Source organism: Physella acuta, unplaced genomic scaffold, assembly GCF_028476545.2.
Source record: "Physella acuta isolate Inbredline_101_S28 unplaced genomic scaffold, ASM2847654v3 ptg000078l, whole genome shotgun sequence".
Taxonomy (NCBI): Eukaryota; Metazoa; Mollusca; class Gastropoda; family Physidae; genus Physella; species Physella acuta.
Window position 1 is genome coordinate 821,738 of NW_026731598.1, and position 17,607 is coordinate 839,344.

General features: G+C 33.3%; 1 protein-coding gene across 2 annotated transcripts; it reads left to right on the forward strand.

Annotated features, from left to right (window-relative positions):
- Positions 1–449: 449 nt before the first annotated feature.
- On the forward strand, positions 450–17,088 carry LOC131954241 (ATP-dependent translocase ABCB1). Of its 2 annotated transcripts, XM_059317815.1 has the most exons (28): positions 450–618; positions 1,741–1,886; positions 2,151–2,374; positions 2,672–2,778; positions 3,251–3,422; positions 3,991–4,162; positions 4,322–4,446; positions 5,677–5,851; positions 6,072–6,185; positions 6,324–6,434; positions 6,572–6,697; positions 6,976–7,179; positions 7,601–7,771; positions 8,149–8,310; positions 8,497–8,515; positions 8,662–8,771; positions 8,919–8,936; positions 9,799–9,948; positions 10,052–10,153; positions 10,440–10,517; positions 10,735–10,818; positions 11,170–11,373; positions 11,629–11,870; positions 12,396–12,555; positions 12,734–12,931; positions 14,127–14,333; positions 14,559–14,705; positions 15,118–17,088. In XM_059317815.1, the coding sequence occupies exons 1-28, from the start codon at positions 576–578 to the stop codon at positions 15,313–15,315; spliced, it is 3,969 nt and encodes a 1,322-aa protein (XP_059173798.1). In that variant the 5' UTR covers positions 450–575; the 3' UTR covers positions 15,316–17,088. The 2 variants fall into 2 exon arrangements, with proteins under 2 accessions (XP_059173798.1, XP_059173807.1); XM_059317824.1 differs by lacking the exon at positions 8,919–8,936.
- The last annotated feature ends 519 nt before the right edge of the window (positions 17,089–17,607 follow it).

Genomic DNA, 17,607 nt, shown 5'->3' on the forward strand with positions numbered 1-17,607 from the left:
TTTTGCACTAGCTGGATAGCCGTTCCCATCTTCTCTCCTCCAGTCGTCTGCTGTGAACTAGGCCCAGAAATCTTACGCCGCCCAGCGTGTTGACCTATTGAATTTTTGCCGTCCTGGCGATTTGTTACCTTGACCTTTATGAGCACACTAGTCATACAAGCAACTCAAATCCTTGATCCATAATTGGGCACATTGGAAAATCATGAGAGCATAAATCTTAAAATTGTTTTAAATATAAATCTGACGAAACGTTTTCATTCACCACTCCCATTCACTGGGCCGTGTTCAAAGTATTCGCCGAATTTGTAGTCGCTGTAAAATATTCCCCTCTCGTTTCCAGTATTACTTGGCTGTCGAGATATATTTTAAGAAATATCGATTTCCCTCGTAGCGGTATCGATACTGCGTGTACTCAGGTATGCACTATAGGCCAGCACGCGGGTGGGTCCCTGCCGGTTCAGTATATGTAACTGCCGCGAATAAAAAAATCGGATCTGGGTGACGCAAAGCGTAGCAGAACTTCAGTTGTGTTTTTAATCGTGGAGTGTACGGTTCGGCTTTGGTGATTGTACAATATGGCTGAACTTCGAAATTATTCACCAAAATCGACAGATAACGGTAATCATTTTAGTTATGTTTTGTTAATGTAGATCTAGAATCTAGTCTAGATCTTATAAAAACTAATAAATGTGTATTTTTTATTTTAATTAATAAAAGATTTTTGGCCTATCTAGCGGAGTAAAAAAAGATGGGCCAGTGTGTAAACTTCAAGAGGATGCGTGTTTTTAAAAAGACATTCTCTAGGCCTACACTAGTAAACACAAATACAAATGAAATACATGGACGATTTTAGAATGAATGACAGATATAGATTATAGATTCTAGATCTATTACTTCATTATCATAGTTTAGATAACGTCTGGCTAGATCCTCTAGATCTATATCTGAGTATGTAGATCTATGTATATCTAGTTCGAGAATCTAGAATTTAATTTATAATATAATTAATCTAGATTTCTAGATCTAGAATTAGTATCAAGTATTTAGTATTTATTTAATATTTATTATTATTATTTAGTACTCACTAGTCAGTATTATTATTATTAATTTAATATTATTGAATAATTATTAATTGTTATTAGACTCTAGATCTAGTATTATTATTAGCTACTAGATTCTAGATCTAGTCTAGCTAGATGTCTAAAAACTAAAATACTAATCTACAAAGTAGATCTAGTGTAGTTAGTAGTAGTAGGAGGCCTTTGGTCTAAGTCGCTTCTAGACTCTATACTCTATGATAGTGTACAGTGTACTCAGATCTAGTTCCAGGCCAGTTATGTTTAATCTTAAATCTGTAGGGTACCCTACTTATTTACTAGATTCTAGATCTGCTTGCGTCATAAATATTAAATAAAATAGACAAATAGGCCTATAGGCTATATATTGAATATATTGTCACTAGAGACTATATATACTACTATATTTATTATTTAACTATATAGTTTATAGATCAAGGCCTAGATCTATATATACTAGATATAGATTCTATATATATAGAATAGATTACATGTAAAAAAAAATTGAAAACAGTATGCTTATTGGATTGAAGTTTTCTACTAATTTGTTAATGTTTTTTATGTTAACCGTAGATCTAATTATATTCCTTATCAACTTATACTTATAGTCTTATTGATGTAGGCTTATAATTAAACATGTGTTTATAAGTATTTTACATTCCAGAGTATCAAAATGGAAAAGATCATATAACAAATTATACCAATGGAAATCTCTCTGATGTACCTAATGGGAAAGAAAATAAGGTCACAGATGAGGATGAAAAAAAGAAGAAGAAGGAAACTACTCCTATGGTTGGGCCTTTGGATGTGGTAAGTTTCGTTATCTGTTGATAAGGAAATTTAGTGTGTGTGTGTTGTTTTTTGTAAATTTTTGACATTAATCTTTGACCCATACTTTCTTGTGTTTTAATTTTTTCATTGAATCTTTGACATTTATCTTTTACCTATACTTTCTGTGTTGTTGTTATTTTCATAACATCTTTGACATTAATCTTTTACCCATACTCTCTTTTGTTGTTTTGTTATTTTGTAAATTTTTGACATTAATCTTTTCCTGTACTTTCCTGTTTACAGTTCAGGTTTTCAGATTCAGTTGACAAGTTGATGATGGTGATTGGAACAATAGCTGCCGCAGTTGCAGGCGCTGCTCTCCCTGTCATGATTATTGTTTTTGGGGACATGATTGACACTTTTGTAGACACAGGAAACATTGAGTTGCTGGTCAAGGAATTAAAAGAATATGTACAATATAAAGGACTCAATGAATCCCAAGTGATTAAAAACCCATCTCTTTTACTGTAAGTTCATATTAAACAATATATATCAGATATGGCAGTTTATTATTGTCTATATTGTTTGTTTACATTTTTTTTTTAAATTATTGGCTTTTTATGTTTCCCCTAGAGGTATGTCAAATATGAAATTGTACTTTTGTGTATATTTTTAGTAAAATATTTACACTAACCTATGTTTGTGTTTAAGGGTTCAAATGTTAATTTATTTACATTTTTAGTCAAATAATTACACTAATCTAATGTTTTTTAATTTACATTGTTAATCAAATATTTACACTAATCTAATGTTTTGTGTTGAAGGAATAACTGTGATGATATTAAAAAATACTACAACAACAGCAAAGACTGTGACATTCTTTTAGAAGGCATTCTTGATGACATGCAGGAATTTGCCATCTACTATTGCAGTAAGTAGACATTGTGCTTACAATATCATGAAAGATAACATATAAGAATGTATGTCTTAACTCTATTATGTGTAACTCTTGAATCTGATGATGTGTGCATTACATAAATGGGATGGTATAGTAGAACCTTAGAGTGCATGACTGCTAACCCAAAATTCTTGAGTCAGTAGGACGTTCACCCAGTTCTGATGGATACCTGACTCAGAGAAAGTAAATGTAGTTGAGCATAGTGCTGATTACACTATCCCTTCCTTTGCCACTGTGACTAAAACAGGTGAACTTTACTTCACCAGCACCACAGACCAAAAGGTTCAAAAGGGTACTCCCATATCACAAACAATAGTTTCTACATGTTTTTTATTCAATCACATAAACTTTTTTCTAAACCAAACTAGTTCTTGTTATTAAAAAAAGCGTGGTCAAACTAGTGTATAGAAGAGTATGGTTCTAAACTCAATCCATTTGCTTACAGTTATTGGAGCAGGTGTACTCATTGCCTCCTATCTACAAGTGGCGTTGTGGATGACTGCGGCTGAGCGTCAGGCACATCGCATCCGGCAGGAATTTCTCAAGAATGTCATGAGACAAGACATTGGTTGGTTTGATACACATGAAGCTGCTGAACTCAACACAAGATTGGCGGAGTGAGTTGAAATTAACACAAATGTTAAGACTAGCTGAGGACAGTGACTTGACTTTACACAAAAGTTTACACAAGATGAGTTGACATGCCAAAGCTAGACACCACATATTTTAAGAAACACCATATAGCCTAAAACATGGGATGGCATGGTCAAATGGTAGAGCAAAAGACTGCTAACCGTTTGAATCTGGGTTCAAGTCTGGATAACGTCTCTGAGTCCACCCAGCCCTGATGTATACCAGATGCATTTTACCGGTAGGTGGCTGGGCATAGTGCTCACCACATTATTCCTTCGTATGCCGATGTCACAGAAACAGATAAACTCTGCTTCATATGCCACATTGACCGTCAAAAGGGAAGTTTTAAACACCATATATCCTAAAACTAAACACCATGTAGCCTAAAAGAAAACACCACACATATTAAAACTAAACACCATGTAGCCTAAAAGAAAACACCACACATATTAAAACTAAACATCATGTGGCCTAAAAGAAAACACCAAATATTCCAAAATTAAGCACTAGATTTACAGAGTAATAGTATGGAATCGGAATTTCTATTTTCAGTGATGTGGCGAAAATCCAAGACGGAATAGGAGATAAAATGGGCACCTTCATGCAGTGGTTTGCAGCGTTTATTGCTGGTTTTGCCATTGGCTTTGCGTATGGTTGGAAGTTAACTCTTGTGATTCTGGCAGTCAGTCCATTGTTGGTTGGTGCAGCTGGACTGTTCGGCAAGGTTAGTTGACAAAATGTTAACATTATACTGCTGATACAAGGTCAGGTTCAATTGTTAAGTCATGCAGGTAGGCCTATTTAAAATATATATGAAAAAAAATCATTTTAAAATACTTCAGTCTAATTAAAAAAAATTTTTTTAATAAATTGCTACTCTTAGTTGGCCTCTTCAATGACATCGAAAGAGTTAGAGTCTTATGCTAAGGCTGGTGCTATAGCCGAGGAAGTTTTTGGGGCTATCAGGACTGTTGTAGCTTTTGGTGGCCAGGAGAAAGAGGCTAAGAGGTAAGGAAGTTCTGCAATAGAAGTATGTTATCTGCCAGTTCACTGAAGTTGTTGGTTGTGTGAGTTATACAAAATGCAGTAGTGTATTGATGCAAGTTGCTGCAATTTGCTTGTTGTGTGTTTGCTACACATATTGCTATAGTGCAATAATGCAAGTTGCTCAAATTTGTTTTGTTGCAAATGATCATTTTAATTGTTATAGATTGTTTTCCTTTGAATTATCTCCCTTATTTGTGTATCAGTTACAAGCTAGATGATAGTCGATATAGTTTTTTACCAGTTAAAATAGAATGCCCATCATTTTGATATAGTTTTTTACCAGTTAAAATAGAATGCCATCATTTTTATCAGGTTACGTGGACAGGTAAATGAAATTTTCTTGCATGATATAGAGATATATATAAGGCCTGTTACAACCCTAATTTAAACTCCTGTTTGGTGCTGATCAAGTTAAATTATTAAATGTGTTGAAAACCACTTCCCTCAGCTTTAAAATGCATGAAGCCCAATTAGGCTTATTAAATGTTGGCCTTGAATTAATAATCTATCCAGGATGTCTCATACTTCTTGCATGAATGAATTGGAATTTGGTTTTAAGTTTTTTGTTTAAGAATGTCTACTGTTTTTGTTAATAAACATGTTGGTATTGATAAAATATGACTTACAATTAATCCAGCTTATAAAAGTACAGTAATAAATCAGTTTTAATTGATTTGATTGTGTGAGCTAACATATTGAAATTATACCCAGATTATCATTACAGAATAGTTGTGGGGTGGGCTCGTGTTTCAAAAAATAAATACCTTCAATTAAAATGTTAATCAACTTAATGTCTTATGTTTTGTAGTTAAATGTATGAAATATTTTGTCTTGCTAGTAATACTTGTGAAATTCATAATAAGGCCAATACATTTAATGGTTAAAAAAAACAATGTATGTGTATTTTCTATCGCTTCTTATACATTTTTTTGTTGACATGGAATCTATCTTTTTTATGCCTGTTTGGTAGTATTCACTTTAATATTCTATGTGAGAAATTCATTTTTAAATGGTTTGATCATTATTATAGAGTCAGTTTTCTTAGGATTCAGACCTTTTGTTGGTTAATAAAGATTTTAAAACATTTTTTTACTGAACATTATTCATTGAGTATTGTTACTTGGTTGCTTTATTTTAAATTTACAGAGTTTCTTTTTCCCATCCTTACTGATATGATCCTTGTTTGAACAGATACACTGTAAACTTAAAAGATGCTCATGAATTTGGTATCAAGAAAGGACTGACCATTGGAATTTCAATGGGATTTATTTGGCTTGTTATTTTTGGCTGTTATGCTTTAGGCTTTTGGTACGGTGGAAAACTGGTCAGAGAAGATGAGCACTACACTGTTGGGAAAATGATTGTAGTAAGTTTTTTATAAGCCATAGAAGATTGATGTTTAGGTATACTTGGGTTTATAAACTTAACTGTAATCTAAGAATGCTCTAAAGCATAATAAGTGAACAGCTATGGAAAATGCTCATTGAGATTAAAATTTTGTAAGTTTTGTCATCCTTCTTATCAAACAATATTTCCTGGACTAAATGTTACAACTAGATCTAACTTAAACATTAAATTCTTTTCAGGTGTTCTTTTCTGTCCTAATTGGAGCATTTTCATTGGGTAATGCTGCTCCCAGTTTACAGTCGCTAGCTACAGCCCGTGGCGCCGCCTATATCATCTTTCAAATTATTGACTTGGTAAGTTGGGTAGTCTACATCATATTTCAGATTGTTTTCTGGGTAAATCTCAACTCAAATTTTTTTAATGGTCTGCCAGCTCAATGTTTTCCAGTGTTATTTATTTAATTGTTTTATTATATTAAACTTTTCTAACAGAAATCAGCCATAGATAGTAGTTCAAAAGAAGGCAAGACTCTCGCAAATATGCATGGTACTATCTGTTTTAAGAATATTCATTTCAGCTACCCATCTCGTCCAAGTGTCAAGGTAAATTTGATATTAAAATTTTGTTTAAAATGCCTTTGAAACTTTAGTGTTTTATATCCAGGTTTTTTTTTTAATTTTGTCTCAAATTAAATATTAACTTAATTTAGTAAAATGCTTTTGTTTAATTTATTGTCCAGATTTTGAATGGCTTGAATTTGGAGGCTAAACCTGGCCAGACTGTTGCTTTAGTGGGCTCCAGTGGTTGCGGTAAAAGTACAACAGTTCAGCTCTTGTTAAGATTTTATGATCCTCATGATGGAGAGGTAAACATACATTTAAATATTGGACCTCATTAATAGTTCTAATATATGATTAGTAAAACTTTAAAAAATACTATTCTAAGTGCTAGAAGCATTATGTTGTAGGCTTGTTTAGAATTTGTCATGTAAGTGTGTTTTAAAAAGAAACCTACATTTAGCCCAAATATTCTGATCTAAACTTTTCAAGAACCTTAATATTTGTTGCAACTTAAGAACTGACACAAAAATATTGAGACAATGAACATACAGAACTCTAGTTCCTTACTTCTTGTGATAATTAGGTACAACTAGATGGAACAAATATTAAAGAGCTGAACATCAAATGGCTGCGTAGCAATATTGGGCTTGTTAGCCAGGAGCCAGTGCTGTTTGCTACAACAATTAAGGAAAATATTCGCTATGGTAGAGATGATGTGACTGAAGATCAGATCATTCAAGCCACCAAAAATGCTAATGCTTACGACTTTATTATGAAACTACCTGATGTAAGTAGCCATGCCATGTGATGCTAACTTAAATTAAGAGTCTGGAGTTCTTTTTTGTTGTTGCTTTTTTTTTGTCTTTCTGAGTTTTGATGAGATAAACATCCTTAGATTTTGAATGTATTTTGAGTCACCATTGGTATGGACTGTAGACAGAGTGCTTGTAAACTTCAGACACAGGTCTGGACAATTGATAGTGGGAGTCTGAAAAATAATTCAAGTCTATTGTATCTACTCTACAGCACTGTCTGATTTTGTTGTTTTATAATCTGTTTATAGCATGTTACTTAGTTTGATTATTTTTTAAATATGCTTGAAAAACAATTATGTTCCTTTTGTTTAGATTTGAAGAAACATTAAATTTCCTTAAGAAAAATTCTTGCCTGTCTGTTTAAGGTTTGATGTTTTTTTACCTCCTCCCCAGAAATTTGAAACGCTGGTTGGTGAGAGAGGAGCTCAGCTTAGTGGTGGTCAGAAACAGAGAATAGCCATAGCTCGAGCACTGGTCAGAGATCCAAAGATTCTGTTACTTGATGAAGCTACTTCAGCCCTTGACACAGAGAGTGAATCAATAGTGCAGGATGCCCTCGATAAGGTTGGGGGACATTTTTTAAATTGATTAAATAGCACTGTATCTATTGAAAGAAAAAGTAATATAATATTGCAAACTTGAAAATTTTTTAATTAACACTTAAGTCACTTGTTAGTCCAATGTTCAATTTTCTAAAGTTTAGTTTGACTAATTATTGAACTCATTCTTAATTTATATAAGCTATTTTCAAACATTTTTTTATTTTAGGTTTTTATGCTAAAAAAACTTTTTTTATATGTGCTGATTTAAAACAATATTCAAATTTGAAACTACTGTACAATTAAAGTTATATAAATAGAGCTTAGATTTTACCTTATGGAACACATTACAATTAATTTGAACTTAAATTATATTAAAATAAACTGAATGTTTTTGTTCAGGCAAGACAAGGAAGAACAACTCTTGTGATTGCACATCGCCTTTCAACTATTAAAAATGCAGACATTATTGTTGGCTTTAACAAAGGAGTTGTAGCAGAAAAAGGCACACACGATGAACTGATGGCCATTAATGGGATTTACCATCAACTTGTCACTAATCAGGTACTTTTAGAATTCACCAAATTTATAGATAAATCATTTATCATCTGGATGGTAAAGTCATGTTAGAAATACTAAAATAGTTGAATTTTTTATAAGTATAAGTAGTTAATAAAATTTTAAAAATAACAAGTGATACTGTATAATTAGAAATTAAATGATTTTTACAATTTTATTTTGCATTTACAGAGTCAGAAAGAGGCAGAAGGTATTGTTTACTACTTTATTTTTACTATTGTTATTTGTAATGTTTGTTTTTCTATCTTAATAAAGGCTGAACATATACAAAATACTATTTTTTCAATCTTAAACTAGGCTTAACATAGTTTTTAACAATGTTTTTAAATATAAAAGAACAAGAAGAAAACGCCATTGATCTTGGCGAAGTCAAGCACAAACCATCTTCAGCAGGACAAAAGGATCTTATGAGGCAGGCTTCTCGTGTTGATCCTAAAGCTGATGAGGTAATAGCTCTTATTTTTTCGAATTATTTTTCCTTTTAATTAAATTAGTAAATAACAATTTATTTACCTAATCTTTAAAATATTTGAAATAAAATGTATCAAGCTTTGTTTGTTATTATTTCTCTTCAATTGCTGCAAAAACAAAAGGATTTTGAATATAAAGAGGTATGAATTATTGCATGATTGTTTCCTAGTTGTTCTATGAAATAATGACATTGTTTTGTTTGAAGTAATTGGTTTTAAATTATTACAATTTAATTCTTTAATCACAATTAATACTCTATTGTGGAAGGGGGATGAACATTTAAAATGCCTATTATTTTTTTAACAAATACTTCCTTGGAAAAAACTACAACTTGAAAAATTATTTTATTGTCTAGCCTACATACTAACATAGTTTTATTTTGTTGCATGTTTTTATTTTAAAATTCAATTTTTGTTGCATCTTAAGAATTGATTTCACTTTAAATAATTTTACCATTTATTTAAACAATCTAGAAAAACACAAGTGCACAATATAAAAGCCTTAAGCTCACTATATTATAGGAAGAATTTCTTTGATTAAAAGACTTAATTTAGTCAGGGATGACATGGCTGGGTAGTAGAGCACTTGACTGCTTAACCTAAGGTCTGGAGTTTGGATCTTGTTCTAGACTCAAGACTGAAGGATATCCCTGAGTCCACCCAGCTCTAATGTGTACTTGACTCACATTAGAAATCAAGAAACATGAACTCTACTTTATCTGCCCCACGGATTGTTAGGAGAATATGACTTAAGTCATTTTATATTTGATCTTGGTGTCTATAGAAACCTGTGTTTGGTGGTATATTGGGTTCTGTAATATGTACCATTTTTAACCCTTAAAAGTTTGATTGTTGACAGGAGTAGTGTATTGGTTTCTATCTATATTATGTATAATTTCTTATTTTAACCCTATAAATGTCATCTTGACTGGAATAAGAATGGCTAACAAATGCCTCTTTCATACTTCTTATTTTAACCCTTCAACTGTTGGCTTGTTGACAGGAAGAAGAAAAGTTAACAAACGCCCCTTTCACAAGACTGATGGCCCTAAATTCACCAGAGTGGTACTTTATTATTCTTGGATGTTTTGGAAGTATTGTCAATGGTGGAGTTCAGCCAGCATTTGCTGTTATTTTTAGCAAAATCCTTGCTGTAAGTCAATTGATATAAGCAATTAAAATTAGAAAATATGTAGCCACACCCACACTGAATGGAACAGATGGCACTGACCCATGTTATTTTATTTGGTCTCCAGGTGTTTGCCAAACCCAAAGATGAACAAGAAGATGACATCCGCGATTACAGTTTGCTCTTGTTTGGCCTTGGCCTCATAAGCTTTGTTACAATGTTTTTACAGGTAATTTGTTAAACTTTTTTTTACAGGTAATTTGTAACACTTTTTTTTACAGGTAATTTGTTTTTGTTGTTGTAAGCTTGCTATACAGGGAGGAAAACTCTTCTTATTGATGAACTAATTGCTCAAAAAGACTAGTGTTTTTGAAGATGTAAATTTAAATAATGATTATGATGTAATGAAATGTATGTAATATTTATAAAATTTAAATAATGATTATAATGTAATGAAATGTATGTAATATTAATAAGATGTAAATTCTAAGACTAGAAATTTGATTCACTTGTAGGGCTACATGTTTGGCCGCTCAGGTGAAGCACTCACAATGAGGCTACGTAATCTAACCTTCAGATCCATGTTGAGACAGGTAACTTCAACATTTTTACACAAAAATATATGTCCGACTTAACATGGCTCAATTGATTATTTTCTCTATTGTCCAGATTTTATAGTCACATGTCAAAGATAATTTTAAAGTTTTTAACAAGTCCTGTTGCGTTGTCAGACATAGGCTGGTATTATCTAATACTATTGGAGCCATCTTTTATGTCTTAAGTTATGTGAAAGTATATTTTGTATTACAGGACATAGGCTGGTATGATGATCATAAGAACAGTGTGGGAGCACTCACTACAAGATTAGCTACTGATGCTTCACTTGTCCAGGGGGTAGGGAATCATCTGTTATTATGTCATCTTCATTGTCATTTGTAGTGTCATCTTCAGTGTCATTTGTTATGTTCTCTTTTGTGTCTTGTCATCTGTATTCTCATATCATCTTCAGTGTCCATCTGTTTTGTCATTTGTCATCTTCAGTGTCATCTGTTTTGTCATTTGTCATGCCATCTTCAGTGTCATTTGTCATGCCATCTTCAGTGTCATTTGTCATGCTATCTTCATTTGTCATTATGTCAACAACTCTGTAATTTATATCATCTTTGGTGTCATTATTCATGTCAACCTTCACTTGTCAATTGTCATGTCAACAATGTCATATCTGTCATGTTTTCCCTGCCTTAGGTAACAGGTATCAGACTGGGCACCGCCCTTATGGCCTTTGCCAACATGGGTGTGGCTATCATAATCTCCTTTGTGTACGGCTGGCAGCTGACCCTACTTATTCTGGCCTTCATGCCATTTATTGCTCTGGGTGGGATGATGCAGGTCAAACTTTTGGCTGGGCAAGCTGGCAAGAATAAAAAAGCTTTGGAAGGAGCTGGCAAGGTAAAACGTTATGGGGTTTTCTAGTGGAACTCGTTAGATTGTTTGTATGAGTAGGTCATTTGCTGAATTATGTTGCTTACATTATTCCATTTTGTCTAATATTTGACATGCAAGATGTTTGCCTAATTATGTATTATTATAATACCAATTGCTAAGTTATGATTTTTTTCTACATAATGTTTGTTGAGCAATGTAGTCCACATTACAATGTTACATTTCAATATTTCATGTCTAATACAAATTTCAATTTTAAAGGTTGCTGTGGAGAGTATTGAAAATATTCGTACAGTTGCCTCCTTGTCCAAGGAAGAACTGTTCTTCAAGCAGTATATGGAGAAGGTGGAGCCACCGTACAAGGAAGCACTGAAGAGAGCTCATTTGGTGGGCTTTACCTACGCTTTTTCACAGGCCATCATCTACTTCGCCTACGCTGCAGCTTTTGTTTTGGGGGCTTATCTTATTGAAGAGAAAGAAATGGATTTTGAAGATGTCTTTTTGTAAGTAAACTTGTTTTATAAAAAATTTTAATATCAGTTTTTAGATTTAGTTTTCTATTATTATTTAACTACTAATGCTAATACATGTAGTGTTTTTAAAAAACAAGTTTAAATTATTATTTTTTTCAAGTTTTAATAAATAACATTCTAATTTTTAATTGAGAAAATTGTTTTTAAAAAAGTCAAGTTTTCCCTTTTGTAGTTACCATCCAGTTTGCCAATTTTGGAAAGAGTGAATTGCCTTTACTTTAATTTAGCTTTACTTTTGGTAAATTAAAAATGCCAATCATGAATAGATAAGAACACATTTGATCTGAAGATGCTTTTACATTAAAACTGCTGAACTCTAGACTCCATTTTGAAAAATCTTTTACCCATAAAATAGCACTAATTTACTCTAAATCCACATGACTTGGAGGCAAAGCAGTTTATTTCTTGTAGGATAATTGTCCATACATAAATTTATGCATTAACAGAAGAATGATATTGCCAGTAAATTTAATTTTAGTTTACATTTCTGGCCAGGGTTTTTGGTGCTATTGTGTTTGGAGCCATGGGCATGGGGAATGCAACTGCTTTTGCCCCAGATGTTGGCAAGGCTCAGAACGCTGCTAAACACATCATATATTTACTGGACTCTAAGCCCACTCTTGATTACACATCCACTGAAGGACAGAAGCTGCCTGTAAGTTGGCTTGTATTTTAGTTATCTGTATCAAAGTGGGACATTTTAGAAACAAACAAATTAATAAGTTATTTAACATATTATTGGATTTTACAAAATAGCTGACAATAGGTTGAAGATATAAATTTTTAAAAATCTTTTTTGTAAATGATTCAAACATTTTGAAATCTGTTTGTAGGAAAGTTACAAGGCAGAAATAAAGTTTGAAAATGTGACCTTCCGATATCCAACACGCCCCACGGTTCAAGTTGCCCAAGGGCTGACGTTTTCTGTTTCCCCTGGTCAAACCCTAGCACTGGTGGGCAGCAGTGGCTGTGGTAAAAGTACCTCAGTCCAGCTCATTGAGAGGTTCTATGATGTGGAGAGTGGAAGTGTGGTGAGTTTGTTTAGCTCATTGAGAGGTTCTATGATGTTGAGAGTGGAAGTGTGGTGAGTTTGTTTAGCTCATTGAGAGGTTCTATGATGTGGAAGTGTGGTGAGTTTGTTTAGCTCATTGAGAGGTTCTATGATGTGGAAGTGTGGTGAGTTTATTTAGCTCATTGAGAGGTACTATGATGTGGAGAGTGGAAGTGTGGTGAGTTTGTTTAGCTCATTGAGAGGTTCTATGATGTTGAGAGTGGAAGTGTGGTGAGTTTGTTTAGCTCATTGAGAGGTTCTATGATGTGGAGTTGGTTTAGCTCATTGAGAGGTTCTATGATGTTGAGTGGAAGTGTGGTGAGTTTATTTAGCTCATTGAGAGGTTCTATGATGTGGGGAGTGTGGTGAGTTTATTTAGCTCATTGAGAGGTTCTATGATGTGGAGAGTGGAAGTGTGGTGAGTTTGTTTAGCTCATTGAGAGGTTCTATGATGTGGGGAGTGTGGTGAGTTTATTTAGCTCATTGAGAGGTTCTATGATGTTGAGAGTGGAAGTGTGGTGAGTTTGTTTAGCTCATTGAGAGGTTCTATGATGTGGAAGTGTGGTGAGTTTGTTTAGCTCATTGAGAGGTTCTATGATGTGGGGAGTGTGGTGAGTTTATTTAGCTCATTGAGAGGTTCTATGATGTTGAGAGTGGAAGTGTGGTGAGTTTGTTTAGCTCATTGAGAGGTTCTATGATGTGGAGTTGGTTTAGCTCATTGAGAGGTTCTACGATGTTGAGTGGAAGTGTGGTGAGTTTATTTAGCTCATTGAGAGGTTCTATGATGTGGAGAGTGTGGTGAGTTTATTTAGCTCATTGAGAGGTTCTATGATGTTGAGAGTGGAAGTGTGGTGAGTTTGTTTAGCTCATTGAGAGGTGCTATGATGTGGAAGTGTGGTCAGTTTATTTAGCTCATTGAGAGGTTCTATGATGTTGAGAGTGGAAGTGTGGTGAGTTTGTTTAGCTCATTGAGAGGTTCTATGATGTTGAGAGTGGAAGTGTGGTGAGTTTGTTTAGCTCATTGAGAGGTTCTATGATGTGGAAGTGTGTTGAGTGTTAAGATTAGCTCTAATTGAAAAGCCCTGTGTTTGGTAGTGTTGTGAGTGTTAAGAATCACTCTCATAGGTAAATGCACTTGTAAACTCTAAAAGCTAATATTTTAAAATTGTTTATAGCTCCTTGACAACAGTGAAATAAAGGCACTGAATCTTCAGTGGTTGAGGGCCCAGATTGGGATAGTATCCCAGGAGCCCATTTTGTTTGACCGGAGTATAGCTGAGAACATTGCCTATGGGGACAACTCACGTGAAGTCTCAATGGATGAAATCATCAAAGCTGCTCGTGGTGCTAACATTCATGACTTTATTTCAAACTTACCTGAGGTGAGTGGTTTGGTTATACAATTATTTTAAAACAGAAGGCCCTTTTAGACCTGCAACAAAATGTCAGATCTTGAGACTGTAACAGAACATCAGTAACCAAACACCAGCCCATCTACATACAAACACAACACCAATTTCTTGTTCTTAGAACATTTCCAAATTATGTTGGTATACATTTAGCACCAGATCCTATTGATAGAATGTTCTCCAAATTCTTCTACCCAGGGCTATGATACAAATGTTGGCTCCAAGGGGACACAACTCAGTGGTGGTCAGAAACAGAGAGTGGCTATAGCTAGAGCACTGGTTCGTCATCCCAAGGTTCTTCTTTTGGATGAAGCTACATCAGCATTAGACACAGAAAGTGAAAAGGTCAGATTTTTTAATGTTTTTTTTTTTTTTTGTTGTTGTTTAAGGCTTTTCATTTAAAAAAATAAAATTTTTAAAATAGTTCTTTGTTGAAGTCAGTTTTTACTGCTCCTAACCAATATATATTAAAATATTTAAAAAGTGCTATAATATTCATAAACATTGTATTTTGTAAAAAGTATAGAATTCTAAGCGGAGTTGCATTTTATTTCAATTTTAATGATTTAAAAAAAAAAACTTTTGTCAATTAAAATAAAATCTAATGGAGTCAAATGCAAACATGAAATTTACCCAAACATGGCCAGTTGTCCTTATGGAGAATTAGCTGTTCTAAATAAGGCCTCTATTGCTGAATGTATTTATCTAAAAATAGCTCTGTAGTTTGTAATGGTGCTTCTATTTTCTTGTGCTGCAGATTGTCCAAGAAGCATTAGATAAAGCAAGGGAGGGCAGGACGTGTGTGGTCATAGCTCACAGGCTGTCCACCATCAAGAATGCTGACAAGATTTGTGTGGTCAGCCACGGGAAGATTGCCGAGTCTGGCACACACACGGAGCTGTTGAACAAACAGGGCTTGTATTATAAGCTGGTCAAGAGCTCAATGCGGCACTGATGTGTTTCCATCTCGTTATATTTCAGGTCCTTTGAAAATAATCATATACAAACTAACAGGCTTTAACATGTACAAAAATGTTTTTTTTACACTAGTTTATACTTCTGTCATATTTACTTTTTGTCATACTTGCAATATTTATTTAAATGCCAGTTTGTTATTTTGTCATTGAAATATTTATATTTAACCTCTTCACTGTACCCAGTGACCTCAACACCTGTGGAAGTTTATCCACCTGGGCTTGTAATTGGATGATATTTGTGGCAACAATGTGTAACCAGAGTTACCAGTTAGTTTACAAACATTGTCTTTTTTTTTTAATGTCCAGATTTTATTTGCTAAAGTTGTTGTGCTAAATCTGATAACATGAGTTAACAATGACGTTATGACTTTGTTTTTTTTATCAACCTATTTAATTTAATTATACCGACATAAATTATTTTTTACAAATTTAGAAATCCATTTGTACAACCAATTTACAACCAACTGAAGTGATATATTTTACTTCTGGCTAAGTGTATAGCTGATTTTCTAAGATCTGTTTTCTGTAAATAGATAATTCTGTGATTCTATGTTATCAATACATTTTATTGTTAAATGATGTTGAAATCAAATTAATTTATGTCAGTTTTTTACAATCTTTTTATTCCTTGCAATAATTGTGTGTGTTTTTCAGTTTCTGTTTAAAATAAAACAGATTTATGCATGGCGTGACATCTTTAGGTTTTGTATCTCATAGCTAAAGTTAAAATAGTTAGTGATGCTAGTCATTTTCAAACTTAGTCGTGTTTTATGAGCTTTATTCCTTATGTGAGGAACTTTAAAAATCATTGTTTTAAAAGTGTTGAATTTAGTTGTTAAAAATGAAGCTAAATTGTTGTTTTTTTTGTTGTTATGTGCACAATGTTATATGAAAGATATGAGAAATCTGTGTTAATGATATAATCAGGATTTTAAAAACTTGAATCTTTAAAACCTGGTGAACTGGCATTTACTTGTTGTCCAATGTTACATAGTTCAAGTTCTCAATGAACTTGCCATGCTGTATGTGTATAATGCCAGTAGGTTAGACCAAACCCCCTCCACCTGTTTCTTTCAACTCCTCCACTTGACCAGGCAGTTTTTGCCCATCTGCGTGTTGCTTCTAAATGTAACTGTTAAAAATTAATATACATATCCAGGTGAATTTGTATTGTGATATCATTGACCTTTTAATATGATTGATTTGATATTGTTCTAATTTACCTCTTATTATAGTAGGTAATTTTTTAATGCTTTTTTTCTGTCAAAAGTCTGGTTTTTTTATTTCATGTAAATTTCAGCTTTACTTCCTATGAATGTGTTCTTGAAACATCAGTTTAAAAGATAAGATATCTAGACCAGGTGTGAATCAATGAGTTTGAGAATATGACCAATATTGTTTCTGACTGTTGCCGTTTTCATATGACTTTCTTTCCTTGCATTGACTTGCTAGTTGAGGAGTACATTTGGGAATGAAATAAAAAAAATTTCTTCAGGCCATACATATTTTTCTTAAGCATAATAGTAGTGTTTCTAACAGCTTAAAATTACTTATCATTTGTACTTAAATACACAAGTTTAATTTATTGTACATGTTAATTGACTTAAAGTAGTTTATTACAATTAGTTTACCAGTTTCATTCATGTAAATTTCAAAATATGTGGAGTGTTAAATTTGTTCATGATATAAGAATTTGGTGCCTATTATCTACAGCACAAATTTATCATTGTATTGTGATTAAAGAGAAAATGTGAATAGAGCATTGTGTTATTTTTTATGTAGCAATTTTTAAAGGGCTACTGTAATTTAGTCATTTCTGTTGAAGTTGGAGAGTAATTTTAGACTGTTATCTTTACATTATTGAAATGTTCCAAAAGCTTTCACCTCTGTTTCGCTCAATAGTGGACTCTTCTAAAAGCCTTCTACCCTTCAGAGTCCAGATGGAACAGTCTCAAAACAATTAGAATAGACAAAGTACAATAAAAACATTAATTTCTCTTGCAGAAACACCCCAAATTTAAGTGGTTCATAAGCTTAGGATAATCTGGATTTGTTGCCAAGTTCAGCCTGATTACATATGGGGGGCCTCAACAAACCTGGGTCTGATTACATATGGGGGCCTCAACAAACCTGGGTCTGATTAAATATGGGGCCTCAACAAACCTACACCTGATTACATATGGGGCCTCAACAAACCTAGGCCTGATTACATATGGGGCCTCAACAAACCTACACCTGATTACATATGGGGCCTCAACAAACCTACACCT

What these genes read in the sequence shown, in the direction of transcription:
- LOC131954241 (XM_059317815.1), top strand. Translation starts at nt 576, where the DNA reads ATGGCTGAACTTCGAAATTATTCACCAAAATCGACAGATAACG. An exon ending in TGGTTGGGCCTTTGGATGTG is followed by an intron (nt 1,887 to 2,150) that starts GTAAGTTTCGTT and finishes TCCTGTTTACAG; the next exon opens with TTCAGGTTTTCAGATTCAGT. An exon ending in AAAAACCCATCTCTTTTACT is followed by an intron (nt 2,375 to 2,671) that starts GTAAGTTCATAT and finishes TTTGTGTTGAAG; the next exon opens with GAATAACTGTGATGATATTA.